General features: G+C 52.5%; 1 protein-coding gene across 2 annotated transcripts in view; it reads right to left on the bottom strand.

The window, feature by feature from the left end:
* The window catches only part of LOC147748799 (E3 ubiquitin-protein ligase DTX3L-like), a 719,624-nt gene that overhangs the window by 344,674 nt on the left and 349,511 nt on the right, over positions 1-25,439 (bottom strand). For both annotated transcript variants that reach the window (XM_086963890.1, XM_086963891.1), the window contains exon 6: positions 12,487-12,665. In XM_086963890.1, coding sequence (XP_086820016.1) covers positions 12,487-12,665 — 179 coding nt within the window. The remainder of the gene's footprint in view (positions 1-12,486; positions 12,666-25,439) is intronic.

Raw genomic sequence — 25,439 nt, forward strand, 5'->3', positions numbered from 1 at the left:
TAGCTTAGAATACTCTGAGTTCTACTGAACCAGCTGTTGTAGCTCCTCAAGGCTTAGCACACCTTGGCTGCAACTCTTAGCAAGGGATCAGTAGGCAAACACATAGTGTAGGTAGGTGCATCACTTACACCACACTAGAAACAGTATGTCAGACAAAGGAGGAAACTCTGAGTCTCCCCTTGTGTCAGTGGACCCTCCACAGGTCCCCACTTCCAGATACACTGTTCTTAGCTTCAGGGAGTTGAGACAGGTGTGTACCTCCAGGAAGATAAGACAGGGGTCTAACCCCACAACTTCCTTTCTGATTGGTCTCTTAGAGGCTTATGATGCCAGTAGGGCTGGTAACCCAGGCCCTTCTAATCCAGATGGGAGTATGCCCTCCTTACAGGGACCCTTTGATAGCCATGACCATCCCCTCCAGGAAGCAGATGATGCTGAGGATGAGGATCAGTTGTCAGGGGATGAGGCAGATAAGGGACAGGTAGAAGTCAGCAGACTAACCAGGTCCAACTTAAGCAGGCATGAGAATGGTACTAGGGGACCCCTGGGGCCACTCTCAGGCCAGCTTAACATTGGGAATGGACGAGTTAGGTCTCTATCAAGAGGCTCTAACAGATCCCTTCGAACCAATGGCTCTCACAACTCTTCTCACAGAGGGATGACTTCCCCTCAGAGGAGAGTGTATGAAGCTGAAGAAAGGGCAGTCAAACTGAGGATTGAAAGGGAAGAACTTGCCCTGGCCAAAGAGAGACTTGCCTTTGCTAGAGAGCAAGAATTATGTGGGCTACAGCCCACTGGTGGCAGCAATAAACCTAGCAATAGAGAAAGGAGTTTTGATACAAAGCACCTGAATAAGATAGTGCCCCCCTTTAAACAAGGGGATGACATCCACAAATGGATTACTGATTTGGAGAGGGCCTGCACTGTGCAGGGTGTTCCCCAAAGTCAGTGGGCAGCTATCTTGTGGCTCTCCTTTGAAGGTAAAGGTAGAGATAAGCTCCTCACTACTAGAGTGGAGGATGCTAACAATTACCAAATCTTGAAAAATACACTGGTTGATGGGTTTGGTTTAACCACTGAGCAGTACAGGATGCTGTTCAGAGACACCCAGAAAACTCAGTCTCAAGATTGGTCTGACTTTGTTGATTGTGCCACTAAGGCTTTTGAAGGCTGGCTACTGGGTAGTAAGGTTACTGATTTTAAAGGATTGTACAATCTAATTATGAGGGAGCAAATCTTAAGTAATTGTCAGAACCAGTTATTACACCAGCACCTGGTAGACTCTGATCTGACCTCTCCACAGGAATTGGGTAAGAGGGCAGACAAATGGGTCAGAACCAGGGTTAGGCCTAAAAACCAGGGTGGTGACCAAAAGAAGGAATCAACCAAGCCTCAAGAGAAGGGTGGGGATAAATCCACAGAGAAGACTTCCCAAGGGCCCCAAAACTCCAACAAGGGTGGTGGGTCCCAGAACACTCCTTCAGAACAGAAGAAACCTTATTGCCATACCTGTAAACAGGTGGGCCATTACAAAAGTGATGCCAGTTGCCCTAAAACTGGCAATAAGGAAAACATACCCCCAAGTAACACTCCTAGACCTCCTGTTACCACTAGTGGTAATCCCCCAGGTGGTGGGAGTGCCCCCAAGAATGTGGTGGGCATTACTTTGGGCAATCAGGAGGACTATGGCCTAGCCAGGTCCCCTGACCACACTCTTGTCTGTGAGACTGGCATGGGGTTTGCCAACTTCACTACTGGACCCCACATTTTGGGAAAGTATAGACAAGAGGTCATAGTGAATGGTCAGAAAGTTGAGGCATTCAGAGACACAGGGGCCAGCATCACCATGGTGATTGACCATCTGGTCCCCTCTGCTCAACTGACCCCTGGTTTTACTTATCAGGTGACAGACATTCATGGAGTGAAGAGAAGGCATCCCATGGCAGTAGTCAAGCTCAGCTGGGGTAATGTCACAGGGCCCATGAGAGTGGCAGTGACAGATAACCTACCTGTAGATTGCTTACTGGGGAATGACCTGGAACTCTCAGCATGGGCTGAGGTGGAGCAAGAAACTCACTCCAGAATGATAGGCCTATCCAGACAGGTTAGTGGGGCAGTAATAGCTACAGCCCCAGTCCAAGCACCAGTCCTCCCTGAAAAGGTTGGAAGGGCAGTGGTAGCCACTGCCCAGGCTCAGACAGACTTTCAAGAACAGGATAGGAGGGCTGTGACAGTCACAGCCCAAACACAAACTGAGTGCCCTCCTGAAAAGGTTGGCAAGGTTGAAATTGTCTCAGCCTCCACTCAAACAGATAGTGAGGTTGTGAAGCCTGAAACAATGGATCACTCCACTCAAACAGAGAGCATTGAGGAGGAAGAAGAGTCTTCCCCCTCCCAGACACTAGGTGAGAGCCAGCCTCCTCAGGGAACTGACTCTACCCCTGTTGAAGGAACTGCCCCAGAGGTAGTCAGGCCTAGCCTGGCAGTGCCCCTGATGGCAGTGGACCCTTCCCAGGTGGGACCCAGTCTGGAGCAGGTAACCTGCACCTCTCTACCCTGCCTCAGTCAGCCCAGGGCTGTGGAGGTCAGGGAGGCCAGTGGTGGACCCCAAAGGGCCCCCCTGCCCAAAAGAACCCCTTAATCAGCAGATTAGGATCACTGAAGCTGGTAAACCTAGCCAAGTGAAAATAAGTCAGACTCCTGAGGGATCCCCCTTAAAAGTAGTTAGGGACCTCCCACAACTGGACACTGCTGGGCACAGCCAAACATGGGGCCTAAAACCCCCAGACCTGACCTGTCCCTCCAGTAAGCCAAACAGAGGGACTCAGCCTCCAGCTTTAGGTAGCCAGAGGCTGACCCTGAGAGCTCAGTGCATCTCAGCTAAAGAAAGAAAGGCACACATGATGGATGGTGATTGGAGGAAGTTGAGCCCAAAGGTAGAGGAGCCTCACTTCAGCACTCCATCCCAGCATCAGCCTTTTTCTTTCCCAAGACACACCAGAGACAGAGATTCCCTATGGTGGAGACCCTCAGATACCCTTAGGGTGAGGGGTTGCCTAGTGGACCATGACACAGGGGGAAACCAAGCCAGAGCTGGTCCTTCCTTATATGGCCACTTAGGTAATAGAGGCTTACCTGGACAAGGATAGCCTTATCTCCTTTCGTTTGGGGGAAGGGGGGGGGGGGGGGGTTGTGTAGGAAGGTACCTCCTGACTATGGTTGCCCCCAACTTTTTGCCCTGTGTTTTAGCTGGTTTTTGACATAGTCGACCTGGGATCCTGCCAATCAGGACCCCAGGCCTACTGCTCTCTCTGTAAAATGGATTCCATGTACCTTAGGTACATTTCCAATTGGTACTGGGCCACCTTATCAGACCCTGTAACTCAGGGCATAGGTGTACCCAGGGCCTACCAGGGGCTGAAGCATGTATTATGCCACCCCTGGCTGGCCTCCTAAATTTGACACAACTGGCTGCATGACAGCTGGGGCAAAGTCGTGTAATCACCCTTTGCTGTAGATATAGTATACCTATATCTAACCCTAAAATGGACACACAGATTCCTATCAGTCACTCCTATGGCAGGCCTTGACAATCCTGAAGGCAGAGTGCTTGGAATCGTGTGAGATGGTGCTCTGGCATGAGCTGAGCCTGTCTGCAGCTTGCGGAACCAAGTCCTAATAGCTGTTCCATGATAACGCAAACCATATACTCTTAAGTGCATTATAATCCTCGCGGTTAAATGCTATCTTTGGTATTGCTTTATCAAAACATGTCGAGTAAGGTGTCATACGAATTGGAATACTAACCCCTCGCCAATTCTGGCGACGGGGTTAGCATTCCACCCTTCTAGAGGGACACGACATGTATGTAACTGTGAACCCCGGTTAAAGTTAAACGAAGCCTCAGCTCCACAAAATGGATGCTGCCACCACAGACACGAGTCTGACCCCCTGCAGCTGGGAGTCCTTCCAGCGAGGGGAGCCTGGACAAAGGGTTTCCTGTCGAGGGCGGTGCTAGCACCGTCCCAGACAGGGTTTTGTGTATCCAGGGTAGGCAGGGCTTTACAGGAAGGTGACTGCTGAGTGGCACCCCGGTGCTCACTACGCATAGGCCGGTCAGAACCAGTTCCAGGGGCACACCAGCCCCTGGCCTGGGGGAAGTCCGGCATGGCAGAGGGGTGTAACCACCCCCCTCCTAGTCCCACCCATAGGCAGGACCTAGTCACCGGGTCAGCCCCCTTTTTTAGTATAAAGATGGGAGCGGGCCCCCTGTTCAAATTAGATCATCTTTGGAATCAAGACTCGACTTTCTGCGAAAGGACATCAAGATTTCTTCTTCAAGATTCTCCCTTGTGGCTAAGGAGTAGTCACCCTGCATCCGCAGGCACCATCCTAAGAACACTGCGGTCTGCTGCAAGTCCTTCTTCACGAATCCGACGACCCAGCTCGACGAGACCCGGCTTCCCTGGCACCTCTGACCTCTACTCACCTCTACAGCAAAGCTGAGAACCGTGAGTGCGACGAGACCTCGAGGGACCGACGATCGCCAAGACTGCACGACTTCTTTGCAACAAGCCCACCGTGTGCTCCACTGGTGAGTGCTTTGGGGTCCAAGAAGCCCCAACCCTGAGCAGCTCCAGCACCGAAGATCAGCCCTCCAGCATCTCCACGATCTGCGTGGGGCCCTTCTGCTTTTGCGTGCTCACCGCGCTGTGTGGCTACTAGCCGGCTGGCTTGTGGCCTTCTTCACGACGCCCCACGACATCACTGCTGCTGGTCTGGTTGCTCCAGACTGGCCCTTGCTTCCTTCTTCAAGAGAGGCACCCCGGACCCTCCTGGTCCACTCCAGACGCCATTATGAGTCCACCGCGTGGGCTTGAATTTGCCAAGGCTTTGTTGCCCAATCCTGGGTCCAGCGACGCCGACAGCTTCATCCATCGTGGGACAGCTCGCTCCTCCATCCTGGTCGCCGACAACGCCTCCTGGTCCGTGAGATCTGCGAGCACAGCGTTACCCACTCACCTAGTCGAGGTGACTACCATCCGGTGCCCTCCTGGTACCCCCTGACTACTGGCTAGTAGTCTCGAACTTGGTCCCCTCTGCTTTCAGGTGTCATCTTCCTTCGATCCAGGCTTGGATCCATCGAACTTTCTTCACTAGTCGCCTGCCAGCAACTTCTTTCTTCCAGGCTCCTGGTCCGTCTACGAGGATTCCCGACGTCTTTTGAGACCTATGCAGCTGCAGCCCCTGGGCTAGGTAACTTCGGCAATTCGGTCCCCCAGCATAGCCTCACTATCCAAGGGTCAGAATCCACTTTCGTTTTCCTCCTACCAGGTCGGGTTCGCCCGAGAACACTAACTTTGTCATTACTAGCTACCATAGACTTTGTCCCGCATCACGCGTGAGAGTGCACACTCTGCACCCGAGTCCCCTAGGCCTCCTATAAGTAATCTGAAGGTTCTATAGTCAAGTCCTAGCGATTCCTAAGCCTATTAGTACTGTACTTACCTACTAGTAATTTCGCATTCCACTTTCAGAGTTGATGGTTTTCCGTGCCCCTCGGGCATTTGTATATACTGTGCTAACTTAAGTATTTTCGTAAGAGTTTTGTTTTGTGCTTAGTACCCTGTCCTCATAAAGAGTACAGGGCTGTTGTGATTCTTAATAAATATCTTGTTTATTTTCATAACACTTGTGTGGTGTCCTTTCACTGGGTATTCAAGGGGTATATGTGTGGTATAACAGCTGGCTTAACACGCCCTCTCGAGTCTTTAGCCTTAGACTGCTCGTATCCACGCTACTAGGATAGCTGGTCTATAAGGTTGACTTACAACCAATCATCAATAACGGTTGCTGGACTGATACATAGTGTTCACTAGAATAGTGAGCACTGCATATCAGGCCACCTTCTCACAATGGTATTTGTATAGTTCTTGAGTGAGGAGATGAGCTGTCTGCGTGTTGTACTGAGGTACTTCCGTACCATAAGGTTATTTTAAGTTCTGTTTTTCTTACATTTTCTTTCCTCTATGTGAGAAATTGCCATCTTTCTTGCATGGTATGTCCCCACTTGTTGCTGAATTGCTGATGTGCTTTGACTGAGTGTGCCCTGGGCTCCTGACATTCAGGTGCCCAGGGCCTGTGTTCCCTCCCTAAAAGTGTATTGAAGCTGAAACCCAATTGGCATCTCTGGCCACATGTCAGCCCCTGGTAAATGGTACCATAGGTACCCAGGGCATTGTGACCAGAGAAGACCCCTAAGGGCTCCAGCACTTATTGAGCCACCCTTAGGGGCCCTGCACACTGATACACACACACTGCCTTTGCAGAGTGTCCTGGTGCAGAACAAAACAAAGACTCGACATGGCACACATCCCTGTGTGTCATGCCCACAAACCCACTGTCCTGGCATACATCAGTCACCCCTCTAGGTGGGTGCCCTATGCCAGTGGTGTGGGCACAGGTGCATGAGCCCTGTGCCCCTACAGTACCCAGGGCCATTCCTAGGCACTGTAAGTGCAGTGATACCATTAGGAGTATATGGTGCTTGGAGGTTGTCATTACGAACTCCACAGCACCATAACGGCTACACTGAAGACTGACAAGTTTGATACCAAACTTCTCAGCACATTACACCCACACTGATGCCAGTGTGGGATTTAATGTCAAATGCACCACAGAGGGCATCTTAGAGATGCCCCCTGAAACCTAACCTACAATCCACGTCTTGGCTGAGAGGCTGTCTAGGCTGCCAGAAAGCAGACATTTTGCTGGACCCCTGGGTGGAGAGCCCCCAGCTCTCCTGGGCCTGCAACAATGCAAATCCTGGGCGAGGTGCTAGGTCTCCTCCCCCAGGATGGGCAGGGGTAAGCTTCAAAGGAATGCCACCCTTGTGAGCTTCTCCAGGCCACTTGCTGTACTCGGCAACTGGCCCCCATCAGTTCTGACCCCCACTCTGGCGGGAAAACTGATTCCATCAGGGGTAACAAGCGCTATATAAATACAAACCTTTTTTCCTCCTCTATCCTTCTGCTATCATTCCAAATCCAAATAACTGACTAACCTATCCACCACTTAAAATGTACTTGCATGTTTCACTATACTAATTCAACACTAATCCTCTATGGGTCCCGGAGAAGCGTGCTACTCGCCGAAAAAGCGATTCGACGCCTCGCCAAGGGTAGTAAGCGCTATATAAATGCAATTACAGTACAGTACGGTCGATTCTCTCCCGCCCTACACCTACCTCTTTTCCAGCATGCCCTTAGCGCCCTCTCTTCAACGATGCGACCCGCAACCGCTGGCCCAAAACCACAAAGGATAAGATATGCCTTGGAATCCAGCGATCTTCTGGGCCATCCGGCCCCCTGAACTCTCGAGCAACTGCCTGCATGAGCCATTGTAGTTGGGCCGCTAGATAATACAGTTCGAAATCCGTGACCACCCACCCCCCCTCAGCTCTCGGTCTCATCATCGTGGCCAGACCCACCCGCCTTTTGCCGCTCCCCCATAAAAATCCCCCTTCCATAGACCTTAGCGTCCGAAATACCTGGCCTGGAATCCAGATTGGCAGCGTCCTGAAATAATACAGTAACCTAGGGAGTGCTACCATCTTCAGAAGCGCTACCCTTCCAGCCACCGACAGCGGCAGAGTTCTCCAAAAAGCCATACAGCTCTTGATTCCTCACACTGCCCTCTTCACATTTCCCTCCAGAAGATCGCTCTGCTCATGATAGATATTAATCCCCAGATATGGCAGGTAGCAGGGCTCCCACCGTATCCCAAGCAATTCTTCGGGGATTCCCATTGACCGGCATACCGGGAACAGGCTAGTCTTCCCCCAGTTCACACACAGCCCTGACGTCGCACCAAACGCCCGCAGCAGCCCCGCCGCTCCTGTTAGGTCCTTGCCAGGGCCCTCCAGAAACATCAACAGGTCATCCACATAGAGCAAGATATAATGCATGTCTCCACTCATCTCCAACCCAGTATAAAGTGTCCCTGACCTAACCTTCACCCCCAGGGGTTCAATCGCCAGTGCAAATAATAGTGGAGAAAGCGGGCAACCCTGCTGTGTTCCCCGCTCCACCGTGCAGTCGGCCGATACTGCCCCCCCCCCGTCCGCACCCGTGCCGTTGCGGACGTATATAGTATTTGGGTCCATCTCACAAAGTCCTCCCCCAGCCCCATCTTACGCATAACCTGAAAGAGAAAGGGCCATTCCAGGCTATCAAATGCCTTCTCTATGTCCACCGATAGTATCAAGGCATGTGGCACCAAGTCTCGGCAGTTCTCTAGAAGTCGCAATAGTCGTCGCACATTAAAAGCAGTATTACGTTTGGGGATAAAACCGGATTGGTCTCAGTGTATCAACTGTGACATATAAGGGAGAAGCCGAGACGCCAATATCCTACTAAAGATTTTGTAGTCAGTCGTCAACATTGACAGCGGACGATATGCCTTCATGTCCGTAGCTTCCCTCCCAGGCTTCAGCAGAGGGATAATAATAGCCTCCATGGTCGTATTAGATAGTCTCCCTGCCTCGTATGCCTCCTGATAGACCAAATGCAAGCGCGGAGCCAAGCAATCTACATATTTGGAGTAAAACTCTATGGGGAGGCTGTCTACTCCCGGAGTTTTGTTACAAGCTACATGTTTAATTGCACTCCTTATCTCTCCCACCGTAATCTCGCTGCCCAGTACATCCCCCTGCTCCTTGGTCAAGCTCAGTAGAGCCACCTCCTCTAAATATTCCTGTGCAGCAACCGGGCCCTGAGTCAGCTGGCTACTGTACAGCTCAGAGTAGTACTCCAGGAACAAGCCGTTTATCCTCGCCTGCGTGTGCACCACCTCCCCAGACTGGGCTACCAGGCCCAATATCGGCATTCCTCTGGGGGTCGGATTGGCCAACCACGCCAGCAGCACACTCGATTTGTCCCCCTCAGCATGCATCCTTGTTCTATAACTCTTAAAGTCAAAGGAGCGCAGTCTTTCCACTTGAACCGCCACTGCCTCTCTAGCTTGTAAGACCTCAGCTTGCGCCTCCGGCTTCCCAGGTCGAGCCTTCTCCACATCTCGCAACAGGCCTTCCGCCCTATCCAGGTCAGTCAAGATCGATTTCCATACCCCCACCACCTTACTAATACAGATCCCCCTAGCCACAACCTTAAACGATTCCCATTTGACTGCCAAGGACGACGCAGTCCCCTCGTTCTCCTCGAAGTAACGTTTGATACCTGTCCCCAGCTCTTCACCAAAGACCGGATCCTCCAATGCTTCCGGTCTGAGCTGCCAGGTCGGTATGACCGCCCTCACCAGACTCCACCTTATGCGCACTAACAGCGGGTTATGGTCCGACAGCGTTCTCGCCAGGTACTCGCTACCTGTCACCCTGGAGTGAACACCAGGGGTGCACAGTACTGCATCCAGCCGCATATGCAAATCGTGAAGGCCAGAATAATAAGAATAATCCCTCTCTTCTAGATGCTGGGCGCGCCACGTATCTATAAGATCCCGGTTGGTTTGCCACGTGCTTCTTGCTTTGGAGATCCTGTCCACCGAGGTTCCCGACAGTGGGGGGTGAGATCTATCTCGTTTCACATCTGTGATAGAATTAAAGTCTCCCCCCACTTTTGCCGCCGTAGTTAGGTATGCCGCTAGGCTCCCCGACAATGTCTCAAAGAAGGAGGGCTGGTTGACATTAGGGGCATAAACACTACATAACACAACATCCATTCCATTGAGCCATCCCATTACTGCCACAAACCTCCCTTCCTTATCAATCAAATGCTGCAGTGGCTGAAATGGGACCCCCGCCCTAACCCACACCAATGCCCCCCTCGCAAACGCAGAATAAGTCATGTAGAATAACTGCCCCCTCCACCTCTTTTTCAGGGCTGCCCCCTCAATTCGGTTAAGATGTGTCTTCTGAAGGAAAGTCACATGCACCCCTCGCCGTACCAGGTAGGCATGCAACCTGTGCCGTCTCTGCATCGTATGAAGCCCCCGCAAGTTCCAAGTAATGCATTTGAAATCATGCAATGTACCCATTATTCACACTGTTCCTCCTACGCATCCACCTCAAGTTTAAGAGCACACCGGCGTGGACAACTCCTCAATCCCTCCTCCCCATCCCTCTCCAACTCCCACCCCCCAGATCAGGCACCACAATATTAGAACCCATCCAAACAATTACTACAAAGCACCACTAAACTCCTAAGGAGTTAACCCACGCAAACTTATGGGAGGTAAGCCCTAGGTTTCAGAGAATCAGACACTCAGTTGTCCATCGTCCTCAGCTCAACCCCCGCATCTATTAGCCCACCCCCCTTCCAGGGTTAAGCATTTACGAGGTCTCTTCCACATATGTTCCATAGTCCCCCCCATACTCCCTTCATCCAAATACACAATCAGCATCCGATCTTGATCACAGCAAGCCCCCCCTCCCCGGCCCCCCACACCCAGCACCCCATTCCAGATCCGCCAATGTCTACATCACCCATCCACAATCTCGTCCGCAGTCCCAGCATTCACGTGGGGGAGCTTCTGGCTCCCATCTTCCGATTGTTCCTCATCCTCTTCCAGGGATCCTCCATCCGAGTTCGACCCCTCAGGGTGCAGCACTGCCTCTTCGTGTGAGATAGCTGTGACAGCCTGTAAAGCAGCCGTGCGTTCCATCTCAGTTTGCCTCGCCGTCGGTTTCTAGGCTGCCGGTTGGCGACGGCAGCTGCGCCGCATCCTACGTGGTTGCGGCCTCAGCGCAACCATAGTTACACCACTCCTTGCTTCCCTGTGCCCTGCTTTATACATCTCCAACCAATCCCACGCCTGAGGAGGCGTGGGATTGAAGCTTCACTCGCCTAGTCAATTGAAATCACCAAGTCCAGTCAGGCCATTACCCTGTGCTCTCTGTCCCCCAGCAGGACCACTCTCCAGACGGGCGCTTCAGGGAAATCGTCATAGTTTGGTCCTATCTTGCCTCCATTCAGGCACACCCCGGGCGGCGGACTCCGTTCCTGGTAGACATGAAGGGGTCTCTACTTCAGCATCTGGGTTAGCTCCCAGCCATGCGCTTACAACCGCGGCGCCCTACTCGTCGGCCCAGATCAAATCACCACTGCAGTTCCCCCCACTGCTCAGTACATTGCGCGGCCTCACAGTCGTAGCCACCGCAGGGGTAGTCCCTTCACCTTCTTCCGCCAACTCCTCCGCTTCACATTGGGTATACATCGGTCTCTCCCTGCACTGATCGCCTGCCAGCATGCACAGCTGTTGCCACAGCCAATTCCGTAACTTCCCAGGTCTTGGCAAGCCGTTCCTATGGTTACGGGTTAGTCACTCCTGTGATCCACCACATGTAATTACTCTGGCTCAATGACCGCAAAAGGAAGGGACCCACCATCTGTGCGTGTCCCACCGCTCCGCAGTCTCACTGCCCAGACACCAACCTGCCTTGGCCTCCAGGCCCTGTCGAAAATCTCTTAAGTTCACCACACCCAAGGCCACCGACCGCAGGACCCTCCATTGGGGGGAAAGTCTCACATCATATTCAGCTGCCCACCCTCCAGTATCAGCGTACAGGCAATGAGGTACTGTGTTCAGTGTAGTGCAGGTGAACTGTTCACGGCCACTACCCCCAGGTTGCATAGGGGTTCCCAAGGCAGGCTACCCTCTGGATCACTTCGCCTGTTCGGCCCCTCCCAGCTGCTGCTGTCTGTTGCATCACACTACTCATGGGGTCTCAGGGCTCCAACTTGCCCCTGGTCCCATTGCAATCCAGCCATCACCATCAGCGCAGGCAGTCATAAACTCCAAAGCCTCGGGGCTGTAGCACTCGACTTCCCTCAGAGCTAGCGGCCCGCCCGCCTCAATTATCGATGCTCAGCTTAGGCCGGTACAGTGATCTTGCCCCATTTCTCTCCCTAGACCGAAGCGGCGCTGGTAGGCTGTCCTCAGAATTGCGGCCGCATCCTTCCCACGATCTTGCCACCAGCAGGCATCGCCACGAGCATCGTCGCAGCCCCCGCCAGCCGCCGATTCTGACACACGGCACAGAAGGGGGGGGGGGGAGAGAAGGAAATTGGGGGCACACTCACCGCAACCTTCACACCGTAGGGTGCCGCACCAAGGCACAATATCACAACGGTGAGTCCTCAATCCACTACAGCCACCCAGTGGCAGTGCTGCACCTCCCTGTTCGCTCTTGACTCTGGGACATCCCCTTCACTGCTCCTCTTCAGAATCGGTAAAATTCGCAATTAAGAAATCGGTAGTTCAGATGTACCTACATCTGGCCCCAGATGCCGTACTTAGGAACAGCCTGTGAATGACAATAGATTCACACTGCAAAACCTGAAATTGTTCTCTTTGGGCAATGGGACTTTAGACCTTTGCTTAGGTTTTAAATCTTGGTTTGTTCACAAAGATACTCTTACCCTACCTTATGATACTGAATTTGTTTTGCATGAAAAAGGATATAAAACTTACGTAGTGTTGTCCTCCTGTCCTTGGAGAACTTACACTGTGGCTTCTTTGTTCTCCATGGTCTCGGTTTTGGTCTTGTGTGTCAATAAATCCTTCTCCTCTCGGGTTTAATTCTCCCCTGGAAGCAGGGAGTTTTGCCTTTAAGTCAATTTCCAAAATTATGTCTTTAACACATGTTTTCCCTATTGAAAAAATAAAGTTGATAAATCACTGGTCTGTCCAAACACTTCTATAGCAAAAGAGCAGTACTAGTTCATAAAGGAAAAAGAACTGGGTGCCACAAAATGTTGGCTATCTACCAAAATGTATAAATTGCCACATTTAGTGAACAGTGTAAGATATGTAACCCACTGAACATTTAGACTGTTCAAATAATGGGTGGAAATAAAAAAAAAACATCTAACAGTAAGTTCTTTTGAGTTTTCCCCAAAACAAGCTTCTCCCTTGGTGGTTAGTGTCTGAAATACAAGAAAAATATATTGTCGCCCATGTTGCTGCCGTGTCAGAAGAAGTATTTAAGAAAAGTTAATCAGTACAATGGAAGGATTGATAGGTCATATTTAGACTTTTCAGTCTTTGATGGTATCTGAAAAATGCCTAATTTCTGAAGAAATATGGAATAGAAACCACTGACTAAATTTACTCCATCATAGTAACAGAGGAAAATCAGGAAGTGGATGTTGCTTCCTATTTTAGTTTTAAATGGTTTTTTATTGGGCCAAGGTAAAGCATAGTAAAGCATTGTAATACAGAGTGTATGCAACCTGCAAACCGGCTGCAGTTAGTAACTAACGCCCATTGAGTCCTAAGACAGAATTGGCATAAGAAACAGGCCTTCAGCTGTAGCAGGGTGATGCAAATGAGGCTCATGACATGCTTATGCGGCCAACAGTTTAGAATTAACCAACCCCGCAAAACCCACCCTACCCCCCAACCAATCCCCCGCCCTCCACCCCAACCAGTGTGCCATATGTTCGAGGTCCAATGACTATGAATCGGAAAGAGACCCGTATCGCAAACCCTTGAGGTGTTTAGGTGTCTGTCGCCGTGTCCGTGAGACGCAACAGCCGTAAGTACTTTGGACACGTAATTTCATTAAATTCTTTGGACAGCAGCGAGATGAAAGGTTGCCAGACTTTTTGAAACTTGGCTGCAGAGTGAGAGAGAGTAGCCTGGATACGTTCCATGCCCAGGGTGTACCAAAGTTTGTGTAGCCACCCTAAGTGGGTGGGTTTGGATGTGGACCCCCAGAGTGAGAGGATATGTTGCGTGGCGGCTTGGATGGCAATGCCCATCTGTCTGCCACGGACCGATTTCAGGGGGACGGTGAGTGCATTGGGAAGCCCCAAGATGGCATATGCGGGGAAGCGAGGTATCTCTGTGTCAAAGGTCGCGTCAATGTCATCTAAAACAGAGTTCCAATAGTCTCTGACCTCTCTGCAGTCCCAGAGGATGTGAGTCATAGTGCCTTTTCCCCCACACCCCCTCCAACACAGGTCGCTTTTAAATGGGTTACCTTTATGAACTCTGAGTGGGGTGAGGTGCCAATAGGTTGCCAGTTTCACAGCTGTCTCTCTGCCCGCTGTATTGCGTGTGGTGTGGGATGCCCTGTAGTATACCTGGCCCCATTCCTTAAATGACAACGGTCTGCCTAGTTCGGATTCCCATTTTTTCTGTCCAGCTGTCTTGTGCGAATCTATTGGAGGTGTAAGCATTTTGTATATATCAGAGATGAGGCGGCGATCTGTGTCTCTAGTCAGGAGCCATTTCTCGAAAGGAGTCATGGGGCGTCCCACCAAAGTGACAGTCGCCGGGTCAGTGAGCCAGTGCCGCAATTGAAAGTATTGGAAAAGATGGGGGTCGGTGACATCATAGTTTAGTTTAATGGTGGAGAAGGGGAGAAAGCCCTGTAGATCAAAAAGATCTCCTGCGCATCTGCATGCCGTGCCTCGCCATTGCGTGAAAGCTCGGGGATCGTTACCCGGAGGGAAGTCCGGGTTGTCTAATAGTGGGGTAAATGGAGAAGGAAAAGTAGTGAGGCCGCGTCTAGTGGCTACCGCGTCCCACACCTTGGTGACTGTGCGAGTTATGGGAGAATTGGTGAGGTAAGTCGGTCTGTGCTTTGTAGGCAAAAAGGGAATCGCCCACAAGGAGCGCCGGGCCATGGCTCTGTCTTGAAATAGCCACCTCTTCTCCGACTCCGGCCTGTACCACTCCACTAAATAGCGGAGCTGTGTGGCGTGAAAATACTGTAATAAATTGGGGATGCCCAGGCCACCCTCGTCCGTGCTCCGGTGAGCTAGCTGTTTGTTAACTCGCGCCCGTTTTCCCTCCCAGATAAAGTGGTGCAGTGCTGCTTGAAGGTCGGGGATGGTGCCTTTCGGGGGGATTATTGGGAGAGTCTGGAAGACATATAAGATTTTGGGCAAGGCTGACATGTTCACCGCCGCCACTCTGCCCAGGAGAGACAGAGGTTGCTTAGACCAGCGCATAAGGTCTGCCTTGATCTGGGCGACTAGAGATTTGTAGTTCAGGGTCACAGTCAAAGTGGTCGAGTGAGTAAGGGTGACCCCCAGGTAAGGGAGCTCCGAAGTGACCCGGAGGTCACAGCCGAAGTCAGAGGTTGGAGAGTTCTCGTGGGCGTTGCCTCCTAGCGGCAAAATGAGGGACTTACCCCTATTGATCTTGAAACCTGCGACTATGCCGAATGCATCCAGCTCTCCTAGGAAGGCTGGTATCGAGTGGGTGGGCTGGGCAAGAGCGACTATGATATCATCAGCGTACAGGCTAATGGTGTGTGGTTCACCCCCGAACGTGATTCCGGTAATGTCCGGGTTATCTCGGACTTTCTGCGCCAATGGTTCGATGTAAAGGGCGAATAAAAGGGGAGATAGTGGGCAGCCCTGTCTCGTCCCGCGTTGGATCTCGAAGGAGTCCGAGCGAGTACCACTCAGTCGGACTCAGGCCTGCGGTCGGTGGTAGCAGCTGGCTATCCAGGATCGAAAGCGGTCTCCCAGACCGAAGCGAAGTAACACCTGTTGTAAGTAAGCCCAGTCAACACGGTCGAAGGCCTTCTCCGTGTCGATGGCCACAAGTGCCGCGTCGGAATCCTGGAAGTGTGTTTTATCTATTAGATGCAGCATTCGCTTGGTGTTGTCGCTACATTGGCGGTTGGGCACGAAGCCCGATTGGTCCGGTTCCAGTATACCGGGTAGTAGTGGGCCCAAACGGGCCGCCAGCACCCCGGTGAAGAGCTTGAGATCCAAGTTCAGTAAGGAAATCGGACGTAATGCCGAGCAGTGAGTCGGTGCTTTGCCCGGTTTGGGCAGGACGATTACCTCAGCTGCCAGCATGTCCGGGGGGATAGAGCCTGGGCCCCCAAAGGAATTGAAGAGTCGAGTAAGGACCGGGGCCACTAGGTGACTGAATGTCTTATAAAAACCCGCCGAGAAGCCATCCGGGCCCGGGGATTTCAGTGGGCGAAGCTTGGATATGGCCGCGGTTACCTCATCCAATCTGATGGGGGCATCCAACATGTTCGCGCTGGATTTGGACAGGTCTGTGACGGCCGCCGAGGACAAGTATGAATCTACCTCCCTGAGGGGCGGTGTATCAGCCCTGTACAATGAGGCATAGTAGGCGCGGAATTCGTTGGCTATCTGGGAGTCCTCAGTGAGAGTGTTTCCCGCCCCGTCAGTGAGGTCTGTGATGTTGGCGCGGTGGGTCTTAGCTTTGAGGGCGCTGGCTAGTAAGCGCCCAGTCTTGTTGCCCCCGACGTAGTATGTATGTCGGAGGCGAAGTGCGGCAAACTCCGCCCTATCTGTGTCAAGGGAGGCCAGTTGGGCTCTGGCCGCCTTCAGCTGTCGCCAGACACGGGGAGCGCCTGTGCGACTGTGGACTCTTTCAAGTTCCTCGACCTGAGTAGTGAGTTCGGACCTTTTTTTCCCTACGATCCCTAGCTTCCCCCGCGGCAATAGCAATGAGCTCCCCACGGACCACCGATTTCAGGGCGCCCCAGAGAGAGGGCAAGGATACCTCAGGTGTGTCATTATTTGTTAGATAATCAGTGATGCAAGTGTTGAGGCGCTCGCGAACCGCCGGTCGCTGCAGCATGGTTTCCCGAAGTCGCCATTTACCTCGGGGACGGGGGGTGACAGGGGCAGTAAGAGTCAGCTCCACAGCATCATGGTCTGAGAGCGCTGCAGGGACAATGTCAACACTGGATACTCTGGGCAGCAGCTCAGACGAGCCTACGAAATGGTCCAGTCTGGCGTAGGTGTGGTGGACATGGGAGTAGAAGGTATATTGTGTTGTGGTTGGGTGTATGGTGCGCCATAGGTCTACTAGGCCCCGTTCCTGCATCCAGTCCGCCCCAGCAGTGGTGATAGCGCCTGTATCCCCGTATCGGTGTCCAGATCTGTCCTTGGTGGAGTCCATGACTAGATTAAGGTCCCCCCCTATAAGTATGAGTGAGTCAGGTGATTGAAGGGATTCAGAAAGAGCATTTCTCAAAAAGGCTTCCTGCCCCGTATTGGGAGCATAAGCGGACCCGACCGTGAGGTGTAGGTCGCCAAGTTGAAAGGAGTGAGCGAGAAGGCGGCCTTTAACTTCCCCTGATTTAGTCCCCACCTTCCCCCTAAAGTGCCTAGAGATCAGAATGGCAACCCCCGCTTTCTTGGTAGGGAGGGAAGAGAAAAACTGCTGGGGAAAGGCACGTGAGCGTAGTCTATGCCAGTCCTTGGGTAGCAGGTAGGTCTCCTGGAGTAGGCACAGATCCGCTCCGGAGTGTTCCAGATATGAAAGTATCGCTCGCCTCTTAATAGGGTTATTCAGGCCTTTGACATTAAGTGTTAGAATCTTTAGTGTGGGATTAACCATTATTGAAGAGGACAGGTGCAGGAGCGTTGACACGAGTTTGTGTACATGGCTTGGATGTATAGTGGTGTGAAGACGGCGGTAGGCTGAGCCCAAGCAGCGGGGCAACAAAGTCGGGTCACAACAGTTCAGCAACATTTAAACCCCCCTGGCACACTGGTTCCCCCCCCAACTCCCCCAGAAACCATCCTCCCTCCCCTCCCGTCATGTCCAAAACTGTTCTCCACGAGGTAAGGATGTAAACAACTGTTGCCCCCAACTCCCGCTCCCACCAGTGCCCCAACGCCCACGAGTTCACGGGTATAGTCCCAGTTCTGCCAGTTCGCACAGGGCTGTGGTGAGGTCTTCCATTCGGGTCGTGGTTTGTGGCGGACACTTCGGCTCCCCGCCCGAAACCCAACCCTCATCCAGGAGGGAAGAAAGCTAAAGGTGATCTCCCGAGCATTGCCACCATCAGCCTGAGGAAGAAGTTTCTTTGGCCACCTCCGCCACAGCCGTGGCGCGTTCCTGAGTGATAGTAGAGGCATCTGGTTTTAGGGGCCTGGAGGGCGATCGTCTTCGACGCACCGTCTGCCATCCATTGTCTCGGGGTTCGTTGATCGGGCTCAGGGTCGGGTCATCTACTTCGTGCTCAAGACCCAGGAGGGCACATGTGTCCTTGAGCGAGCGCAGCTGGTATAGTTTCCCTTCCCATTTGAAAATGAGGCGAAACGGGTGTCCCCAAGAATATGGAGTCTCGTGCTGCTGCAGGAAGTCAGTCACTTTACGGAATTCCTTGCGTTTCTGCAGGGTGATGGCGGACAGGTCTTGATAGAGAGCAATGGGGTGGCCCTGGAATTGAAGAGGTTGGGCTCGCCTCGCCTCCCTGAGGATTCGCTCCTTTAGGGGAAAGTCGGGTAGAAAGGCCAATACGTCCGGTGGGGGTGCCAAGGACCGCCTGGGTAGTCCCACCCTGTGGGCTCTGTCAATGCGTATCTCGAAGTCCGCCGATTCACCCAGAACTGACCGGAAGAGAGTCTGCAGATAGCCCATGATGTCAGACCCCTCTGATTTCTGAGGGACCCCCCGGACCCGTATGTTGTTCCGGCGGGAACGGTTCTCGAGATCCTCCGTGTGGGCCTGGAGGTCCATTTGCTGGTCAGTGAGACGCACAATTTCCTGCTGGAGGAGGGTAATTTCCATACTCCTGGACTGGTCAGCCTCCTCCACCGCGGCCACTCGCTCCCCTATGCCCTCTACTTCTCGTCGAAGCTCCCGGACCTCCCCCGCCATTTCTTGTTTCAGAGACCGAAAATCATCTCTCAAGGAGTTAAAGAGGCTTTCTAGGAAAATCTTGGTGATGGGTGAGTGGTCTTCCGTAGGCGCAGTCGTCGGTTTCGTGGTCTGGGGGGAAGGAGGGTCCTTTCCTGGCTTGGACTGGGTTTTGGCCAGAAGCTCCGGGAGAGTCTGCGACCCTTTCTTTGATCTTTGCCCCGCCATATCGCCTGCGTGAACGTAGCAAGTCCTAGCGTAGGGGTGCGGGAGATGGAGCGTGGTCGTGCCACCTGTGGGCTCCGGCAGCTAGTGCTTGGGGAGGGAGTGGCCAATGATGCGCGCTGTGTCTCATCGGGCAGGTAGGATCCCCAAAGGTCCAGTCAGGGAGGCAGTCGGCTGTGAGGCTATGTGGCAGGTAGTGTCTCAAGGGGGTAGTGAAGATGTCAGGGGCCAACCCCCGAGGCGGCCTCTCCTGGCAACGATAAGGGCAAACTTGGGGATGGGGGCCTATTAGCCAGTTGCCGGGGGCCGAACGTGCCCCCCGAGGTTCGATATCGTGCCCCTCCCTCGCTCCTCACCTTCGTGGTTCCCCGCGGTCCGCGGCGGTGTGTCGGCCCGCGCCCTCTCCAACCACCTGGTCTCCTCCTGCAGGGTGCGATTCTCGTGGGCCAGGGTATCAGCAGGGCACATTGGCTGCGGCGGTTTGGGTGCTCCGGTGTCTCACAGCCCGTCCCCCTGGTGGCGCCGGTAGGCCCGAAGCCGGGGGGTCGAGGTTGAAGATGCCTGGCTGGCACTTGCTGCACCGCCAGCCAGGTCGCTGAGTCGGGGACCCTCCACAGGTGGCGGGGGCGGCCCCAGGGTCTCTTCGGTGTTGGCCCGTGGATGCTGCAGTAGGGCACAGAGGCTATGACCGGGCAAGGCGACGGAGCAGCGCCGGCAGCGGGAGTAGCGCGCGCCGGCTCCTACCCGGCCCCCGCAGCCGCCACAGTTCGGGTGCTTGGCTTCCACCCAGCCGGGACCCTGGTGGATGGGCCCCCTCGAGGGCCAGTCGAGAGTGCGGTGGGGGAGTCCTTCCAGCGGGAGGCCTCTGCTGTGTCCAGCGGCGCGGGGCTCCAGGCGGACAGGTCTCTTAGGGCGCGGGTAGGCCCAAAAGCCGGGGAGTCAATTTTCGCGACTCCCGGCTATCACCCGGCCCCGTCACCAGGCGCTCCGTCGAGCCGAGGGTGGTCCGCAGGCAGGAGGCAGGGGCTGCCCAGATGCTTTCAGGTGTTCCGAAGCCTCGGCAAGGTGCGGGTTCCCCCGGGAACGTTGGAGGCAATGCGTGCTGGAGCCTAATGTTCCGCGGCAGGGGCCATGTTGCAGCCGCGGCTCGCGGTCATCGGCCCCCTCGAGCTCCGGCACCGCTCCAGCGGCAAGATATGAACACCGGACGGCCCAGGAGGAAGCAGGTCACAGTGCTAGCCGGTGTGGGCGCCGTAGGGAGATCAGGCTAAGGAAAAGGGCGAAGTGTGGCGGGATCGGGCAGGGAGCCTCCGGGACCTGCGACCGATCACGCCGCCATCTTAGCCACGCCCCCCCGTTGCTTCTTATTTTGAATTTTCCCCAAAGATTGGAGGATTTTTAATTTCCACCTAGCTCTAACCCCACTCTTGAACGTTTGTTGACTAATTCTTTAACTAGGTGGATGAGTTGTGGTTATTTCTAGGTTAGATTAGGGTTACTTGCAACATTGGTTTGTGAATGTGTTGTGGTGCTACATAGATGAAGTGCAAATATCTGATTCAACACCATGACAGAGGAAATACTCACTCCAAAACAGCGTCTATGCCAGGATTCTAGCTGTTGTCGGACAAGTAGTTCTGCCTCAACATGTACCAGAAGATTTAAAGAAGCACTGGCATAGCCAATAGGTCTTGCCTTTGGGACTGTATAAGTGGTTAGCTATGCTGCACACAATTAGGTACAATAAGTAGGTATTTTATACAAATAAAATAGGTCAAATAAAATAGGTCAAATTAAAAGGCCCTAGCTAACGACAGACCTAAAAAACAAACACAGAAAATGTTAGCACAAGTTGGCACAGAATAACAGGAATAGGTGACCACTGCTCTGTGCACTCTGCAGAGAGGCCAGAGATTGGATGGCCATAAATTCTAAACACATTTTTGAGCCACTGACCGGCAGTGTGAGAAACACTGCCTTCTGCTACACTCCAGAGCAACCGTGGCCTTTATATACAGCTAGAGGCGATCTATTTGAAAGAATACACTAAAAGTAATAAGCTACAACACCCTGGAAGTAGCTTAATCTTGTCTTGCCTAATAGTGTTAAGCATGTAAACTATACCCAGACACTAATTCAGTGACATGAATTATTCAGTGTTTTAACATTAATGGTGCACGATTATAGTTACATTTCCAGATTTCCAGTCAAGAAAAAATGTGCATGCTGGGATGTTTACGATCATAGCTGCAATGTTCATCACACAGATGACAAAGACAACATGGGGAACGCAAGAGAAAAGAAGTGCTAAAAGGAGAGATGCACACAGTGAGGCAAAGAAAGAATGGGACATACAGAAAGACTAGGAAAAGCAGCAAGACATCCTTGGAAACCCAACTAACTGCGGTGTTGAGTGGGCGAGGAGAGAAGTGCGCGCATGTGTTTGCTGGTTTGGGAGTGGTGTGTGCGTGTATGCGTGCACGCGCAGTGTGCTCTTTTTCAAAGCACATACTCGTGCTTGTGGCGCGCCGCTGCGCACTCCTGCAAGGCGTATGCCGTCAAAAGCACGAGTATGTGCTTTGAAAAAGATGTGCACAACGGCTAAAGGTCTCCTATGCAGGGCTGCGTAGGCGAGACCTAAAAATGGGTACCTGGAACCGCTTTATTAACACATATAGAAAGACCGCTTGATTCTAGCTATCCTCGCTTGCAACAAACAGACTTTTACTGCTAAACATCCGTGTTACAGCCCACAAACACATCACTAAGAGCAGCTTCCAAAACCTAGCTGCAATGAACAGAAAAGGAGAAACTAACTCTTACAAAAACTACTCTTGTTGCACTTGTAGAATAAAGGCAAGGCCAACGCTTTAATGCCAACCTCCCCTTGCACTGCTCCAGGGACCCATCATCAGGCCATCACAGTTATCCTGGTTCTGAACATCCATTCAATGCCACCCATAGTTGATGCCAAATACAAGGTTCAGAAGCTGGGGACGTACATATCTGAGCACTGGAGGCTGTTGCCTTCCTGCCTTGCAGGTTGAATCCCAGCGTCACCACTCCCCTCAAGAAATTCACCTCTGCCCATTGACTATCTACCATTGTTACATCAGGAACCTCTTCAAAGAGGGCTGTAGTACTGGGAAGAGAGGTGACTAGAAATCAGATAATTCTATTGCTATACAAGGATTAAATAGTGTACCTTTCAGGGGCGCTACAGGGCTCGATCCATGATGGACACTCCTTAGATCGGCTCAGACAGTGGGACTATTAATCCGACAGTTATCCTCACCTACATTCGACTTGGGGCCAAGAAAACGTTGTTGCTGAGTCTCGGAAACCACTGCAATGCCGAGCTGTGAGGCAACCCAGGGCTGCGAGGCTCAAGGCCGCACCGGAGGTGGGGCGCGCAGGGACGCCACACCTGGGAGTGCTTTGCGGTGAGCAGTGGAGGGGCGCTTTTGGAGGGCCACCAGCAGGAAGAAAATGGCAGTGTGTGACGGCTTCTGCCCCGAGGGTGCATCGAGGTTTGCCCGGGGCCCCTGGATCCTGCATGGCGGGCCAGGTGGGCTGAGAAGTCGGTGGTGCTGGGCCCTGGAGGAACAGTCCGGTAAGAGGCGCGGGGAGGTGGTGCTCCTCTTCCTCTCAGCCCTTTTCTCTCCCCCCTCGGTAAAACAGCGCCCACTTGCCCCAGCTGCGCCATGCCGCCGCATTGTTACCAAGGCAAACGCAGCCTATCATCCAACTCGAGCCCTGATCTGGGGGCGCCCGGGCCTACACATGCGGGCCTGACAGTCAACGGCCCGGCTGCAACACTGAAGGAACGCACCCCTGAATCGGGTGAGCGTAGGAAGGACATTATTGCACTGGCAGCAGCCTCCTCTCAGTGTAGACACGGGCTGAAATGAGCCCCTGTGTGACGCCTAGGTCCTGGGCAGGGCACACCGCACAACATAGGGCGCGATTGGGCAGCGGTGTGGGCCTGGAGAGGCGCACTGAAGCGCGTGAGCCCTCACAGTTGGGTGGTCAACAGACAATGAGAGACAGGAGCCCCGCGGATACCTGGGGCGGGGGCTGCCAACACCAACACAGGCACCTAAGCCCTATGATCATCTGAGAGCTTGGCGTAGACACAGTCTGGGCCCTCCGGGTAGGGAGGTAACCAAGGCAACGACCATCACGGGAAATGTGCTACGTGGGACAAGGCTGAAACCACAGAACTTGGACGCCGCAATAGACCCGGGACCTCCTGCTACGGCGAGACTGTAAGCATGGGAAAGTCAGACGCCAAGCAGCCAAAGCTTGTTTTTGAACTGCGTAGAACTCCACGCGGCCCCCTGGCCCCTGAAGATTCCCACCGAGCATCGGAAACATCTGAGGCTCCCCCTCCAGAAGATGATATAGGGGAAATGTTTTAGAGACCTAAAACAATCTCTTATCGCAATAGACTGCAAAATAGACTGCCTCTCCGACCGCTTAGATCGGCTCAAAGAAAAAGTAACAAACCATGAATAGCGGCTGGAACAAGTGGAGCAACGCACCTCCACACTTGGGGACGAAGGAGCAGACAGGCGCGAAAAGCTCCTAAAGATGGAGAGGGTGTTGGAGCTGATTTGACACAAGAATTAGGATTTGGAGGCCAGGTCATGCCGCAATATTCTAAGAATCATGGGGGTGCCCGAATCCACAGCCATTGCGCGAGTGGAGGACTATGTAGAGGAGATGCTACGTGCGATGATTGGTGAGTCCCTGTCCCCTGTGTGCATTGTAGAGTACGCTCACTGCGGTCGCCAGACCCTTAATTGCGCAAATACTCAATTATCGGGACAGGGACATGGTGCTCAGCCTTACCAGGGAAATGCAAAATGTGTTGTACCAAGGGAACTCGATATACTTTTATCCCGACTTCACCATGGCGGTCCAGACAGCCCACTCAAACGCTCCCTTTAACAGCTGGAGGTCAAGTACTCACTCCTCTACCCCACCAAGCTCTGGATCTTCACGCTGGAAAGGGAATATGCTACTTACCAGTATGCATCTGTTCTTGGCATGTAGGGCTGCTGACATTCATATCTGTGCATAGATCGCCGCCTAGTGTTGGGTCCGGATGATTGCACATTGTTGTCCTGGAAGAGTCTTCGAAGTATCACGAGATAGGTGGCTCCTCCCCTGGACTACAGTGCGCATGGGCATCCTCTCCATCCCCAGATTGTTTTTCGCCATTGTGGCAGAGATGGAGTGTAATACTGTAAGTGATGACCATGCCTGAAAATGATTCTGAGTGCTACAGCTGCGACAGGCACCGGGGAGGAGGGCGGGCGATATGAATGTCAGCAGCCCTACATGCCAAGAACAGATGCATACTGGTAAGTAGCATTTTCCGTTCGAGGCATGTGGGCTGCTGAATTCATATCTGTGCATAGAATAAATAGCAGTTACCTCCTCAGCAGTGGTTGCCCGTGCCAGCTGCAGCAGTCTGAAAGAGAGTTCTGAGAACAGCCTGTCCTACAGCGGCTTGCTGTTTGGAGTGCACATCTACGCAGTAGTGTTTGGTAAATGTATGTATGGTGGACCATGTGGATGCTCTACATATATCCTCTAGAGGAATGTTACCTAGGAAAGCCATGGATGCCCCTAGCTTGCGTGTGGAATGCGCTCTTAGGGGAACTGTTAAAGTGCGTTTAGCTTTTTGATAACAGATTTGTATGCACTTAACAATCCATCTGGCTATACCTGATTTGGAAATAGGGTTGCCTTTGTGTTGTGGAGAGAAGGCAACAAACAGTTGTTTAGTCTTTCTTAAGTCTTTTGTCCTGTCGATGTAATACAGGAGAGCTCTTTTAACATCTAAGGTGTGCAGTGCTCGGTCTGCCACTGAATCTGGGTTTGGAAAGAAAACTGGCAGTTCTATGGTTTGATTAATGTGGAACTGCGACACCACTTTAGGCATGAATTTAGGGTTTGTACGCAGCACTACCCTATTAGCATGAATTTGTAGGAAGGGCTCTTGAATTGTTAGGGCTTGAAGCTCACTAACTCTTCTTAGCGATGTGATAGCTATTAGAAAAGCCACTTTCCATGTAAGAAACTGTATTTCACAGGAATGCAGAGGCTCAAAGGGTGGCCCCATGAGTCTGGTAAGAACTATGTTTAGATTCCAGACAGGTGAAGGAGGGTGTCTGGGAGGGATCACCCTTTTGAGTCCTTCCAAGAAAGCTTTAATGGCAGGCACTCTGAAAAGGGAAAGATGCTTCCTGTTTTGAAGGTAAGCTGCTATGGCGGCTAAATGTATCCTAATGGAACTGTACGCCAGATTGCATCGATATAGATGCAACAAGTAACATATGATGTTTTGCGTGGACGCATCTAGCGGATTAATGTCATTATTGGAACAGTAGATGACAAATCGTTTCTATTTGGCTGCATAGCACGCCCTAGTTGTAGGCCGCCTTGCCTCTTTGATGATGTTCATACAGTCAGGGGGCAAGTTGAGGTAGCCAAACTCTATGACCTCAGGAGCCATATCGCAAGGCTCAACTGTTGCGGATCTGGATGCTGTATGTCTCCATGGTTCTGAGTGAGGAGACTGAGGAGGCGTGAGG

This window comes from Lissotriton vulgaris, chromosome 1_1 (assembly GCF_964263255.1).
Source record: "Lissotriton vulgaris chromosome 1_1, aLisVul1.2, whole genome shotgun sequence".
Lineage (NCBI taxonomy): Eukaryota > Metazoa > Chordata > Amphibia > Caudata > Salamandridae > Lissotriton > Lissotriton vulgaris.